This window comes from Alnus glutinosa, chromosome 14 (genome assembly GCF_958979055.1).
Source record: "Alnus glutinosa chromosome 14, dhAlnGlut1.1, whole genome shotgun sequence".
Lineage (NCBI taxonomy): Eukaryota > Viridiplantae > Streptophyta > Magnoliopsida > Fagales > Betulaceae > Alnus > Alnus glutinosa.
In genome coordinates this window covers 1,128,204-1,143,690 of record NC_084899.1, presented here as the reverse complement: position 1 = coordinate 1,143,690, position 15,487 = coordinate 1,128,204, and the positions used below count along the sequence as shown (strand labels likewise).

Genomic DNA, 15,487 nt, shown 5'->3' with positions numbered 1-15,487 from the left:
ATCAAGAATATATCCAAAGTTTCAAATTGGTTATAAGATGTTTTCTTCCCTCCCTGTCTTGGGTTATGCCTAAACGAATAGTCGACTTTTATATGCGTATTGATAGACTGCCGGTAACGCTCAGAGTGCTTTTGAGTGAAAAATTGTGTTTTCGTGTCTTTTGCAATATATATATGGAGGGAAAGAAATGACACAAGTTTTAAGGACCACGAGACGACTTTGGAGAAAATTAATTCGTTATATTTCTATACTCTTGTATGTTTGGACATCAGCTTTTGTTTTTCCTTCGGTGATTAGTTATCATGATTTCCTTGTTCTATTTTCTCCTTATAGTTGGGTGTTTTCGCAAGTATACTTCTTGTGTACATGAGCGCACCTTATTGCTTTTAATGATATTTCAATTACTTAATAAAAATAAAAATAAAAATAAATTAACAGGCACTCAGAAGTAAGAAGCAGTATGATGTACAAAATGAAATTATTATCCGACACGATGAAGAAGTTGGAACACTAGAATAATACCTCTCTTAGGAATTCAACATGAATGCCAGTGTAGGTTTCAAAGGTCAATACAAGATATAGACTTCTAAATCATTAAGTAAACTGGAAAAAGAATGCACCTCAATCCTGGAGTATGAAGAATACCGGTGCCCACCCTAGAACTGCACTTGTGGGGGGCGTATATAAATTTGTATCTGCTGATAGTTATTTATAGAATAACTAACAAGTTCGGTGTTACCTTGCGCACTAAAGAGGTGTCAGGCATCGTGGCAGGAAGAAAGCTCCTGCATCCTAACTCATTTACGTTGGTTCGAAACCTTCATTGCCTAGGAAACTTTGAAATCAGATCTAGCATGTATCTGCCCTCTGAAGAATAGTTCACATTATCCACCTTAACTACAGTGATCTTAACCCTTTGTTCATCACCATACATTTCCTCTTTGATTTTAAGCCGGAAAAGATATTGGATGAAGAGTCTGCTCCGGATTATTCCTCCAAACCTGTCATCATCCTGGTCTTCATACTTCAAAGAATACAACTCCTTTGCCGAGCAACCTAAGATCTCTTCCCCAGATTCCTGGAAAGCTGTCACCCAAGTCAATCCTGTATGGTCTTGAATTTGGGCTTGAAGAAGGTATCTATAGTCACACTCCTCAAACTCTTGATTGCACCTGTCACATTGCCATCTTGCATTTCCTGACCTTGTCACTTTCTTATTACACTGTCTATCTCCAATCATCAATGGGCAGGCTGTGTAACAGAAAGTATCTGTCTTAATGAAAGATATGGCTGCCTTCACTGTTACCCAATCTGGCTTATCTGATCTTCCAAAACCCTCATCCTTGATCTGAGACACTGTTTTACGTATCTCATTCTTAGATCCTCCTAGAATAATTTCTCTAGAAATTGATACAGAAGAAGCACTTTTTCCAACTCCATCAAACCAGTTTCTCAAACCATGAGCCTCAGGCAGATCAGGATTTATGAGGAGCTGTGTCGCAGAAATTGTCCCTATTGATTTCCCACTAAAGTCATTAACCTTCCCAGATTTGACAGCTAAAACAGGAAAACCCCCAGAGTTGATCATTTCTTCCAGCTTTTGACCTTCCCTGTTGCAGAACTCCCCCCAGAGGGTTAGCTCAACACTCCTGCCAGATCCATCCTTCAGATTCAGGATTCTTCTCTGAGTTTCCATCCCATTCTTTCTCAAAATGGGCACTGAAGGATTCACAGATATCACAACACCAATAACATCAAGTATGGAATTGTTTTCAGCATTCTCAATTTCACTGATAGGCCTGAAGGAGAATTGCTGCCTTGGTATAGAACCATCTTCATCTGGGCAAAGCTCCACCATCGAAGTTGCCTCGAGAAATATCTCCCATTCATTCTTCAGATGGTTATAGTTCTTCTGAGCAGGTTTTAAGCTACCCTTTGAGATCATATAAACTTTACCGAGCTCAATAGCATCATAGAAGCGGTCAACAACAGCATTGAAGCAAGTGACACGTATTTCTCCACCATCAGAGTCGAGGAGGTCAAAAGAGAACACCTTCCCATCTCCCCGGGCATTATTATAGCGACGGAGATCGCCTTTTGCAGTAACTCTAGCCTTGATAGCCCATCGCCCCTGATAAGGATTCAAAGCAGCAATGGGAATTATACGTGCTGGTGCATCATTCTTCAAAATTGGACCATGATTTTTGTAATTTGGCGGTGGTTTGTATGGAGGTTGAACAGTTGGTGGGAAATTTTGCACGTTATGACCTGGTTTCTGGGCACTGAAATTGTTATTGCTAACCCTTGCTGACTGCACTAAATTGCCATTAAACAATGGTTTTTGAGCTGCTGAATCAGATTCAACCAGTGACTTTGGATTCCCAATTATCTCACAGTCTGGGATTATAGTTTCCATGTTCAGCACAACAATTATCCTGTAAAAATGGTGCCATTCAAAATTCACTCCAGACTTTTAAGTGTGCTTTTAAGAGAGAGAGAGAGAGAGAGAGAGAGAGAGAGGGATGGAGGGAGGGAGGGAGGGAGAATTCTTCAACTAAGTAGGCATGAATCTTCAGAGTAACAAAGTAATCATTTAAAGACTGTTCTAAAGGTTTTGCTAATTACACTTATAAAAAATAAAATAAAAAGGTTTTGCTAATTACATAAATTTAAGTTTCTTTTTTTCCTCTACAATGCAAAATGACCTTATCATGGCTTATGCTTCAGACATATTATCCAACTTCATATATCTTCAGAGCATGAGAAATTTATTTCTTTTCTTCCCAGATTCACTGGCGCCGAGAAGAAAGTACGCAAAACAAGTCCAATCAAACAAAACATTGAACTGGTCCTCAAAAATTTTGTTCATATATAGTTTTATCCCTTTCTTTTTATAATCAATTTTTCTGCAGAAAGCCCACCAGTGATTGACTCCAATACAAAAGGTGGTAGCTTAAATAATCTTCTCAGAAACTTTCTTCATTTATTTCGAAAATAACTTCCTCAAATGCCAACAACTTCTAGTTAATTCTCAAAATCTAATTCACAACCCATAGCCACACAAGCCCAACAAATAACAATATTCTGCATCTCAACTTAGAATTCTCCTTTTGATCTTAAATTCGAACTACTCACTTCTTTCAGTAAAATGCCAAGCCAAACTTTTGCTTTCGAAAGCAAATAAGTTCTTCCAAAATGAAATATTTTTCTTTTAAATCCTGAATATAGTAGAGCTTCAAAAATTTTAAATTGAACTTCTCAGAGGAGTCAGAGCCTTTCATAAGTATATTTCACCAGCTCAAACTCGCATCGACGAAAAATCAGAGCACAGATTTGGAAGTTGTAATCATGTGATTTGCTGTTCTCTGCTTTTAGTCGGCTGTGTTTTCTATTGTAGGTTGTGGTTTCCCGTGTAATGTTTGTGTTGTTCCCTGTTGTTGGGAGAGTGTCCAGTTTTGACTGGAGTGAATTGTAATTGAAGTGCTTGGTTATAAAATGGTTTAGTTCATCCAAAAAAAAAAAAATCAGAGCACAGATAACTACTTTTTCTAGCACGTAGACAGACAGCCAATCTCATAGCGATAAGGATGACAACTAAGTCAATGATCAATCAGCAAAGCAAACGAAAACAGTACCGTTCGATCATCAAAACAACCTCATCGTTATAGCAATAATGATCGAAATCAAGTCGACAATCAATCAATCAACCAACATTAAAGATTGATGAAGCGAGCTCACTTGCGGTTCTGGACGGGGCTGCAAATGTACTCGACCAACTGGACGACGGAGCCTTTCCGGACCCGGCCGGACTTGACCCGGTCGTTGAGCTGAGTCGCCAGCATGGCGTGCTGAGTCGAAACGGCGTCGGAGAGGAGCAACCGGTACCGCTCCTGCGTGCTCCCGATCAGCTTGATGTCCAGCACCTGCACTAGCGGCTTCGCGTTCACGTCGCCGGACTCTATCGCCGCAATTGCGTTCGGCGTCAGGTTCACTGCCATGGCTCTCGACCTCCGATCGAAGAGAGCGAGAGAGAGACAGGAAAACCCTACCCGCTGCGACAGCCGGAGAGGTGGTGACACTGAAACCCTAGAAATGGAAATTGAGAGGCAGAGAGATTAGAAATTTGATGTTTTGGAGAGTGATGGTGGCGGGGGATTGGAGAAGGAAAATAACTGACTCGGTGGGGCCAGAGATCTGATTTTTTTGAAGGAAATAAAAGAATTTCGTTATATAGTGCATTTTCATCTTTTACATCTTACGTTGTGGCTAGTTGAAATTCGGCGGTTGGGATTTAAACCCGTAGTATCTATTGTTCAACATACGTCCCAATTTCAATTGAATTGGGACCCAAGCCAAATCTAATTTAATATACTAAAAGTTTACAAATAATTAATTATTTAGTTGTTTTATATAAGTAATGTTATAGACTATCTTTTTATTCTTTTAAAATTGATTTGACTTTTAAAATTACTATTAAATTTAGAATGAATCACTAGCGTTACTCATAAGTCATAATGATATTGATAAAGTAAACAAACTACCTAGGGCTGAAAAGGCGGTTGCGATGATTATTAACCACCCACTTTTTCAGCCCTAAAATTACCTTCAACAGTTTGTCATTACTTTTTTTCTTTTTCTTTTTTAGAGAGATGATGTGTCATGTGGCGTGTTTAACAAATTTCTTTTAACGAATTACATACAACTTTTTTCACTCATTTATCACACTCATTATGCACTAGCTGATATTGCATGTTTTAAGTGCCTTTCCATGTGAGTCACTTGAGAAATTTTTTTTAAAAAAAAAAAAAAAGAAACCTCGTAGAGCATGTCACATCAACGTGTGTAAAATGAATATAAAAAGTAGCACTACTCAAAAAGAAAAAGAAACTCATCTCATTGAAAAGTAATACTTTTTCATAATTATGAATCACGAAAACTAATTGTTTAAATGTTAAAGCAGAATTTACCAATAGTAACAAAATGTCCCCTTCGACAAAAACATTTGGTTACAAAGAAAATCATATTACCAAGCTACAACAGTCACTTCTCTCTAACAAAAGGGTTCACAAAGGTGATTTCGTTGCCCAACAACACATTCATCCCTTAAGCACCACTTCAAAAAAAAAACCGTAGATGTACTTAAAAGTTTTTGTTGGAAGAGACATCGGTAACATCAATTTTTAAGAAAACCATACCTAACACATCTTATATGTTAAGATTCAAATTTTCACCGCCCTCTTATCTCATTTTTATCATACTTTTACTGATGTAATACTGTTTAATCAGCACTCTATTTTTTAAAACAAGCATAGTAAATCTAGCATTAATCTTCCTAAAAATATGTTGTCAAGTAAATTTTTCCAATCAGCCATTGTTATTGGAAGCAGTTTGAGATAAATGCAGGTTAAGGACGGCACAAGCGTAGTATTTATAATAATTTATTTGATCCAAAAATACTTTACGCCTTATGAGCTAAACAAACAAACCCTACGTTGGGAATTATTCTTGTTTTCTTCCAACACATTTTTGAGAATTATTCTAATCACATGTAATTCGAGCTAATTGTACACACAATTCAAACAGCTAATAGGGAATACATTTCGCTTTCGTTTGCTTGGACGAAAATAAAAATCTCTCAGGGCATGAACATCGAGCACTTGAAACACCCAACCCAAAAGAGCAACTCAGAAAATCCAGTCTTTGAAATTAAACCAGTCATAATAAACTAGGAACAGTGATTCATGGGGGACGGAAAAACGTCCCCCACAAATCATTTTCGATAAACTAGTAACACTCAAAACAACATTAGGTCCTGAAAGCAGCCACCAAATTTCCAACAATTAACTGGTGCAGGATTTTTCAATACGAAGTGGCCATCTACCAGTTCATTGCCACGAAATTAAAGAAAAAATGGTTGTCAAGAACAATAAAATAAGAAAATGATGAAAAAAACAATTAAATAAATGCAAGGATTATTAAACAAAAATAGTGACTTAAGATATAGCAAAATTAGGGTAACATCCTAAAAGAAGATATCAAACAACCCATCACAAGTCCTTAGAAACCAAAATTGGCAATTAAAAAAACTCCACAGAATTTAGATATGCAGGACAATAAAGTATAACACGGATGGCTCTAATAATTCAGGACAGCAATTAAGCCACTGGGAGCTCAATATCAGTTGCCACCACCGGGGCCCGGAAGTGTTCCTCTTCCTCCTTGGGAGTGTGTATAGTAACCAGATCAGGTATGGGCTTGGTGGGGCCGACCTTTCCCTTAGGATCCCAATCAAGCATGATCTTGACCTTAATACCAAGCACCCCCTGTATGAAAATTTGATATTTTGATAAGAAACAGAATCACTATATAGAAAGAAATGTACAGGCAAGAGTTCATAAAAAGTAATGCAAAGTGATTTGTCCAAAGAGAGCAGCACTATATACTCTAAGCAACACAAATTTAGTCAAGCTAACCTGTCTCAGAAGAACATGTCTCACAGCTGAGTCAATATATTCTTTCACTGGCTGACCAGAAGAAATCATGTATCCGTCCTTGAACTTCATGGACTTTGCACGTTGTGCCCTAAGTTTTCCACTAACAATCACCTGTTTACATGCAAAGAATATCAAAAATCATATTCCAAGCAGAAGAATAAAAGTTAGCACTATAAGGGTTAAAAGCTGCCTACAAACCTCGCAACCCTTTGCGCCGTTTTCCATGACAAATCTCAATACACCATAGCAGGCCCTAAATAAGAATAACATCAATCAAGTTAGCTTAGTTCTAAAAACCTTTAAGCAAACATTGTAGGAATGAAGTCAATCTGTGTAGCAAACATAGCTGATTCCTTACACAAAACCAAAAACCATAAAAGGATGCTTAAGTTTGTGATGAAACACATTTCACATGTGAGAATCATTTCTAAAAGGCAGTAGCGATCAAATTCTCACACTATATCTATTGTTAAATATCTTGGTCCTCTACACCAGCCAATAACTCACTCACAACCAGAAGAGCAGTGTAGTTCAAATACAATCACAAGAGTAATGCTACAAGGAAGACTAGAGTCATTCTTCTGCACTCCAACAACAACACCAAAACCCACAAAAGGAATAAAACTAGCAAAACCAGTGTAGGGTAATGATTTCTTCAAGATGCAGCTTCTTAAAACCAGATTCTTTCCTTGTGAATAACCAGATCCTTCTTCAAATAGGGAATATAAAAACAGAAGACTTTTTTTTTGTTGGAAGGTTGGAGGGTTGTTGGGTCGTGAAAACACGTGAGACAACAAGGGTACAAACGAGTTGACAAAAGACTTGGACAAACTTGGACGAAAATGAACAATTATGTAGCAACTCCAAGCACACAAATCTAAGCAAATTTCTTGTCATTGTTGCAATAGCCTGAGTCGCGACGTCAATATAGTCATCTTCCGACACAAATCTGGTATGAAATATGACCTGTTTGCTTTATAGATGACTGACCATATTATATAGTACAAGGACAGAACAATTGATACTGAAAATACAAGATGGCAAACAAAATTAGTAGTCCATGCAAAGGTATGAGTTTCATTATGCAGAAAAAAATTATAATCAAAATATCATGTCCCCTTCCCGAGGTTACTACATGAAAACCAGAGCATTTCAATAGGATGATGGCACAAAGGGGACTTGAGTAATATTACTATAGTCATCTTCCGACACAACGTTGGTATATAACCACCAATCTGCTTTATAGATGACATACAAAACTGGAACAAAGTACAACCACGAGAAAGACATCTCACAAAAACCAGACCCAGTAGACTTCAAACAAGATTGTTTTTTCCAAATTGTCTACACAGCACAAACGAGGATTCCTAACATAAATTCCACGTTAGACACAAAAACATAAAACCCATTAACAAATACAGCAAAAGGTCAACCAAGCAAATATTACGCGCATCAGAATTGAAAATCAAATTTATAAAGCTTTATATCGCATTCAATCCACATCAGAATCCTAAATTCCAATCACTGTTAACTTCAATTCTAGGCACACAAGAAATCCTAATAAACAAAAGGACAGCAATAAAATACCAACCTCCGAACGGCGAGACCACCGAGGAGCTTGTAGCGGAGAGACTCAGCCTGGGCAATAGCGCAGAGCCCTCTGTTGTTAACCTTCTCGGCGTAGAGCTCCACGGTGTTCTCCGGGAACTTGAACCGCTTCTGTACCAACGAGGTCAGCTCTCTGATCCTCCTCCCCTTCTCACCTATAAAATCAAACCCCATAAAATCAACACGTTGGAATCACACACAAAACCAAACAAAAATTGGAAACACAGAAGAAATCAAGGAAATTCAGACCCAGAACGTTTTGGGTCCGTGTGGCTCTGATGATTATCTCGGTGCGCATCGGAGTGACCCTAACCTCCACTCCGGAGTAACCGTCCTCGGCGAGTTCACGGGTCAGGACCTCGTTAAGCTCGGCGAAGAAGACTCCGTCAGCGACGAACTGTAACCAAAAACCAAAGCTTTAGAAAGCATTAATCACTGCTAAAGAGGGAGTGATATTCTGTTTTATTTGGGCTTTTCTTGGGAATTATTTTCTCATGAAACAAACGGAGAGTGAAAGAAAGAGCTGACCTTTCGCTTTTTGCTCATTTGGGCTGCCATATTCGGGGATCTGATGCGTGGGCGAGATCTGAGAGCAAGGCGGCAGGTAGCTCTGCAATTTGTAAACCCTAGTCACGCTAGGGCTTCAGGTTGAGAGAGGGGATTATAAGACAGGGAGGGAACCGATCGGACGGTGGATGTGAAATTAGGGTTTTGTTTGAACGGATGGGATCGGTTTAGTTTATTATTAGGGTAAGTAGTGACCTTTTTTATTTTATTTTCACCTATTCATAGGGAGAAACGGGGAAAGGACTAAAAAGTCCAGTTTTTTTTTTTTTTTTGAAAAGAAAAAGTCGAGTTTGATTTAATTCTATTTTGAGAATTAGAATTCAATTCTAATTCTATTTACAAATATCGAGGTAAAGAATTGTGTTTGGATGTTGAATTTTGAGATTGAAAAATATTATATTTTAATGGTAAAAAATGATTGGAAGTTTAAAAAGTTGTGTATAATGATTGGTATTTTGAAAAGTTGTGTAAAATAATAATTTATTATATATTGATTATTTAATTAAAAAATAAATAAATAATTTTTTTTAAAAAAAATAAAATTAAAATTAAAAAAAAAATGATGCAGGGGTGGCTGCCGGTTGGCAGCCACCCCAAGGGTCGGGGGAGGCCGCGCGGCCACCCCCGCTGTTCGGGGGTGACCGCGCGGCCACCCCTGCCCGGGTCGGGGGTGGCCGCGCGGCCACCCCCAAGTGGCAGCCACCCTTGTGCGCGGCCACCCCCAAGTGGCAGCCACCCTTGTGTTTTTAATTAATTTCTTTTATTTTTTTTATTTAAATTTGTATTATTTTATTATTTATATGTGGGACCCACGCGCTTTTTGGGAGACAATTTGTCCTGCACGTGGGGCCCAACCAATACTCAAATCGTCAGCTTAAAATTCAAACAAAATTCGGGTCAAATTCGGGTATTCGGGCGGGTGGGCGGGTTTTAGAAAAAATCCGAGTGGAATAATTATTCCACTCGGTTGCCAAACACATCATTATATTTTTTGGTACACGTGATTTGAAATTTTTTTTTTTTTTTATAACTCAGTTTCAATTTGTTTTATAAATAATACCTAAATTTTGAAAAAAGACGAATTTACTACCTCCGTCTATTTTTCCGTCCAAAATTTAATAGACTGTCACATGTCTACTATAAGGTGCTGACACGTGACACAATCTAAAAAAAATAAAAAATAGAAAATAATGATATTTAAAAATTAATAAATAAAAAAAAAACTTAAAAAAAAAAAATTAAAAAAAAAGTGAAGGTTTCGGCTCTTGGGGGTGGCCAAATCACCCCATGGTTACCCAAGACCGGCCGACTTAGGGGTGGCCGGCCCACCCTCAGCCATCCCCAATTGCCAAAACCCTCTAAAAAAAAAAAATTGTAAGGGTTTTGGCCCTTGGGGTGGCTGAACCACCCCCTCCCCTCGCCACCCTTCTTTTTTTTTCAATTTTTTTTTTTTAAAGTTTTTATTTTTTTAAAGTTTTATTATTTTTAATTTTTAAACTTTTTTAATTTCAATTTTTTAATTTTTTTTAAATTGCGCCACGTGTCAACCCCTTAGAGTAGACATGTGGCAGTCCGTTAAATTTTGAACGAAAAAATAAACGGATGTATCAAATTCGTCTTTTTTCAAAACTCAGGTACCATCTGTGTAATAAATTGAAATTGAAGTACCAATAAATAAAGTTTTCAAACCACAAATACCCAAAAGGTATTTACCCCTTAATTTAAAATACACTTTACGAATTTTCAAAAAAAAAAAAACAAAAATACACTTTATGCACTTTGCAAATTTTTAAAACTCAGATTTTCATAAGTTGTGGCCTTTTTGGTTTTTACATAAATTTTAGAGTAAATATCTAATAAATTTCTGAATCAATGCACGATTTGAAATCAGCCCTTCACTGTTTAAAAATCAATTTTTGCATATTAAGTTTGTCGCAGATTTGAAATCAGTCATTCTGTAATTTTTCCATCCAATTTTTTGACTTCTGTTAGTGCCACGTCAGTCTTTTTGCCACATCACCTTAAAATATTATATTTTTAATAATTTTATTTAAAAGGAAAGATTTTTTTTAAAAAAAAAAAAGTTAAAAAAAAGAAAATGAGGGTCGGATGGGTTACAAGTAGGGGTGTGCACGAGGCGGGGTGAGGTGGATTTCTACTCTTTTTGGCCCCGCCCCGCACCTTTGCGGGTTGACGATTTTCAACCCACAAACCACATAAAAAATAGGCAATTCGTGCATGGCAGAGATTGTGGGTTTCATGGGGCGGGGTGAGGCGAGGCGGGTATACACACAATCTGCTACAATCAGTATATCAAAAGACCAACTTCAAATGAAGATTCAATATATGCAGATACATATTCAATATAAACTATACAAATATACAAATATTGTACAGGAAATAAAAAAGAGCATATAATACTTGCAAATGCAAACCCGAAGGAGATGGAGAGGTGAAGATTGAAGAAAGTTGATGAAGAAGCGAAGATGCAAAGAGAAGAACAGTGAAGTGCGGCGCTCGAACTTGAAGACAGAAGAAATAAAACTGAAGTGTGGGCTAAAGGGGTAGTGTGCGTGCGGTGTTAGGGCTGGATAATTGGGTAAGTGGGGGACTTAGGGAGTCAGGGACTAGGGTTTTCTTTCTTTATTTTTCTTATTATTATTATTATTATTTTTGAACGGATTAGCATGTGCTAACCATAGATATTAAAAGCCCAAGGCGTACAAGATGAGAAATGAGGGACAGATCCCTCACACTCTAAGCCAGAAGGATCTAGCTTAAAAACAACTGCCTAGCAGAATCTCAAATCTCACTAGAATTACAATAAAGCCCCTTACGAAAAAAATTCTAATAAAACTTGAGCCACACATAGGCAAACTGTACATAGAAACATGAGAAAATACAACACAAAGGCAGAAAACCCTAAAAAAGTCACCGGCAGTGGAGTAGGGTGGCAGCTTCACTTGAGTGACGGCACGTGTAGGACACGCACCGCATCCGGACGCACCCAGCAGAAGATCCGTCGCCGGAGACCCCAGACGCCGCCAAGCACGGCCAGAAAGTGCGGAGCGTGGCCTACACGCGCAGACAGAAAACAAAGATGCCCTGGTGCGTGAGGGCCACGCGCCGAGCTTCGAGGACCTGCACGACCGCAGCTTCCGGCAACCAGGGCGGAACACAGCAAGGACTTAGGCTGGGTAGCGAGTGTCCACCAGAAGTCGACGGACATGCGTAGATCTAGCTTCAAAAAATCCGAGAAAACCAAGAAAGTCCGGCCAGAAACACGCCGTTGACGACACTAAAACCGGCCTCACTCCACCTTAGACTTCTTAAGAAGAGTTAACCTGCCAGAAACAGAAAGAAAAACAAGAAAAAACAAGAAAAAACAAAGCCACCATAGCCCAAAGAGCTAGGGGCAAGACACCCTCCACCGGTTCAACCGGAGGGAACAAAACTCTACAGTCCTAAAGACTGAGAGAAACAAAAAACAGCCGGAAGGAGGTCCCTCCCCGGTAAAACGGCTCTGAAACGGGGAGGCTCTTTGGTTTTCTCTCTGGTGATTTTTTCTCTCTCCAGTCCTCACAGATTTTAGTAAATGTAGTTATAAGCTTATTATTATTATTATTATTATTGTTCCCATTGAAGCAGGGTGGGAACCTGATTTTTTTAAAACTCTAAACCCGCAACCCGCCCTGCTCGGCATGGGTATATCATTGTTGGACCCTAAACCGTCAAAAAAAAAAAAAAAACTGAAAATTCGGTGTTTTGCAGGGCGGGCGGGCGGGACGGGTTTTGCACACCCCTAATTACAAGTGTAGGTTAGAGTGCAAGCATGAGTGTTCTTGAGAAGTTCATCAAATAAACTAAACATTGAGCAACTGGTCCGAAACTCCCCCATGTTCGGACTTGAAAACACTTCTTGGTTCGAGAAATCAAGCCTCCATTAGGATATCCAAACTGCCACCAAACGAAATGCTAGAGCTAGGGAAAGGTAAACCAATTTATGATTTTGAAGTTGACCCAGATGAAAATTTGAGCCCAATTATCTCTATTTTGACGGGAATTGACAAACACCCCGATGGGAAACTGTAGTGCTGGACAGATTCGAAGTCCTAAAATCAAACTACTAAAAGAAGCCCAGCTGGGATTTTGCACAAACAACTTCAAAACCCTAGAAACCAACTACATGGAACGATGACGATGAATTCAACCATTCCAGTCACAACCCATTTGAAATCTCGTCGACAAAAACACTAAAAACCACTTCATCAAGCCAAAAATAACAGATTTTTAACAAACAGTGAAAGGCTTACCATCGCACCCTTAAACCGAATGAGCTGCACGGAAGGGGTGGTGCATGGCCACCCTAGGCCCATGGGGAGGCGGCGAGCCACCCCTCCACCCAACGTTTTCATTTTTTAAGTTTTTTTTTTTTAAAAAAAATAAAATAAATAAAATTATTAAAAAATAATAATATTTTAAGATTATGTGGTGAAAAGGCTAGTGTAGCACTAACAGAAGTTAAAAAATTGGACGGATAAATCACGGAATGACTGATTTCCAATCATGCATTGACTCATGAATTTATTAAATATTTACCCTAAATTTTAAGACCTATGAAAAACAAAAATTAGTCATCTATTGGTTGTTTACTAGGTTTTTACATAAAGTTTACACGTGCAAATTGCCCATGGTTACACCACTATCGAGGAGAATGGTGTAACCATAGGGGACCAGAATCCTTTATAATTATTTGTCCGAATTTGAGAGAATTCGGGCAGATGATTGTGATAACCATTTATGGGACCCACCTGACCGGATAAGTAGTTAGGCAACCTAATTTTTATTTGGTCAAGTAGGTCTCATAAGTGGTCTCTTACAATCACCTGCCTGAATTATCTCAAATTTGGGCAAATAATTGTAGACAGATGACTGTGAGATACCACTTATGGAACTTTCCTGACCGGACAAGTAATTGGACAATCCAATTTTTATTTAGTCAAGTGGGTCTCTTAAGTGGTATATCACAATTACCCATCCGTATCCTCTCAAATTCAAACTAATAATTATAAATAATCATAGTCCAAACCATGGGCTATCCAAAAAGATCTATTCACATGCTTTGCGTTGTCCCCTTTTTAGATAAAAGGAAGACTGAGTGCTACCCGCTCTCTTACAATCTTTCTGCATTTGCCGAAATGGATTGATAGGCTAGTCTGGGTTCAGGCTTCCTAGCCCAAGCCCAGCAGGTGAAATCCATATGTGTATTCGAATCACAACTCAGTTGTCTTGTCAATTGAGGGCCTTTTATTTGTATTTTTTGTTTCGACAATTGAAAATTTGAAACTCTTTTCAAATGGGACGTGACAATACAAGGCTGTAGGTCCGTAAAACATGTCACATAAGATAAGCTATCATGTGCTCATACAGAAAATGACATCATCGAAGCCATATTGACAATACAGAGAGTGCAATCAACAAAAAAGAAAAAAAAGAAAGACAATACAGAGAGAGTAAAGCAAAAAGAGCCCAAATGTTGGGGCGCACGGCCCAATGACATCATCAAAGGCCTTCTAAACAGTAAAAACGATCCACGAAGGTCAATTATGTCCGAAGGTAAGAGAAATGTTGGGCGTGGGCTGTTGCTGTAAATATAATTTTTATTTTAAATTAATTACAAATTAATGTAACAGTTTCTGTAATACTTGCCATGTTAATCATTAAGCAATTCAATTTATTGATGACTGATGTGGCAATACCACATGGAATCTCATTCTAGTTTCTAAAAGCACTAAGAATAGCTTTCTTAAAACGCATTACATTTCATAAATGTAATAAAAACTTATAGAAAAAAAAAAAAAAAAAAAAAAAAAAAAAACGACTTCCAACTGATTATTTTGATGTTCCCAAACCAATGTAACACCAAGCGAATCACGAGTGCTACCATAAATTTAGGGAAGTAAAAACGTTTTCTTTAACGTTATTTTAATATAAAAATATTTTTTTCTTTATTCTCTTTGCTCTAACATTTATTTGAATGAATACTTAAATGGTATAAAAAAAATGATAGATAAACTATTATGGAGTTTATTTGAATATATAAGTAAAAAAAAAATAGTTTAGTTGCCCTAAATTTAAGAAAAATTTAAGAGAAACTACTGCTAGTGCTCCAAGCCCTTACAATGTGTTTATTACAAATTAATCACCAACAAACTAATGTGGCAGTCTATTGGTACTCATCATGTTAGCTATTAAACAATTAAATTTGTCCGTGTCTAATGTGACAATACCACGTGAACTCTCATATTAGTTTGTATGTTCACATGACACTTTCCACATCAGTCGTGACTGATGTGGCAGTACCACGTTAACTCTTATATTAATAGACTTATCACACCAATCATTAAACGATTGAATTTGATTGTGGCTGGCGTGGCAATCCCACGTTGACTGTCACGTTAGTTTATAAGTGGTGTCTGCAACTTGCTAGAAGAACAAGCTGCTTTGCAGGCAAGAGAAATAGAAACAGTGGAACAGATTTTATGTAACCTCCATCGGTAGGTGTGATCAAAGTCAATTGAGATGCTGTGATTAACAAGAATAATTGTTGTATTGGCATCATAGCTTGTGACAACTATGGTTTTTTTTTTTTTTTTTTTTTTTTTTTTTTTTTTTTTTTTTTTTTTTTTCTGGGTGTCTATAGTTTTTCTCAAAGGTTAGTTGTGGATCCAAAAGAGGCAGAAGCAATTGCAACACTTAATGCGATGATTTTTAGCAAGGAGGTGAGCTTTTTTTATATAATTTTATAAGGTGATGCT

General features: G+C 37.8%; 2 protein-coding genes across 2 annotated transcripts; both read right to left on the bottom strand.

Moving 5' to 3' along the window:
- Positions 1-445: 445 nt before the first annotated feature.
- On the bottom strand, positions 446-4,207 carry LOC133857112 (replication protein A 70 kDa DNA-binding subunit A). Its single transcript, XM_062292244.1, has 2 exons — positions 3,739-4,207; positions 446-2,435 (listed from the first exon to the last, which is right to left on the bottom strand). Exons 1-2 carry the CDS (start codon positions 3,996-3,998, stop codon positions 821-823), a joined length of 1,875 nt encoding a protein of 624 aa, XP_062148228.1. The 5' UTR covers positions 3,999-4,207; the 3' UTR covers positions 446-820.
- A 1,765-nt stretch (positions 4,208-5,972) lies between these two features.
- LOC133857376 (small ribosomal subunit protein uS3x-like) lies at positions 5,973-8,791 on the bottom strand. The gene is made up of 6 exons (XM_062292628.1): positions 8,631-8,791; positions 8,352-8,499; positions 8,086-8,257; positions 6,693-6,747; positions 6,474-6,605; positions 5,973-6,323 (listed from the first exon to the last, which is right to left on the bottom strand). Exons 1-6 carry the CDS (start codon positions 8,658-8,660, stop codon positions 6,156-6,158), a joined length of 705 nt encoding a protein of 234 aa, XP_062148612.1. The 5' UTR covers positions 8,661-8,791; the 3' UTR covers positions 5,973-6,155.
- Positions 8,792-15,487: the final 6,696 nt, after the last annotated feature.

What these genes read in the sequence shown, in the direction of transcription:
- LOC133857112 (XM_062292244.1), bottom strand. Translation starts at nt 3,998, where the DNA reads ATGGCAGTGAACCTGACGCCGAACGCAATTGCGGCGATAGAGTCCGGC. An exon ending in AGCCCCGTCCAGAACCGCAA is followed by an intron (nt 2,436 to 3,738) that starts GTGAGCTCGCTT and finishes CCATTTTTACAG; the next exon opens with GATAATTGTTGTGCTGAACA.
- LOC133857376 (XM_062292628.1), bottom strand. Translation starts at nt 8,660, where the DNA reads ATGGCAGCCCAAATGAGCAAAAAGCGAAAG. An exon ending in ACGGACCCAAAACGTTCTGG is followed by an intron (nt 8,258 to 8,351) that starts GTCTGAATTTCC and finishes TTGATTTTATAG; the next exon opens with GTGAGAAGGGGAGGAGGATC. An exon ending in GACATGTTCTTCTGAGACAG is followed by an intron (nt 6,324 to 6,473) that starts GTTAGCTTGACT and finishes ATTTTCATACAG; the next exon opens with GGGGTGCTTGGTATTAAGGT.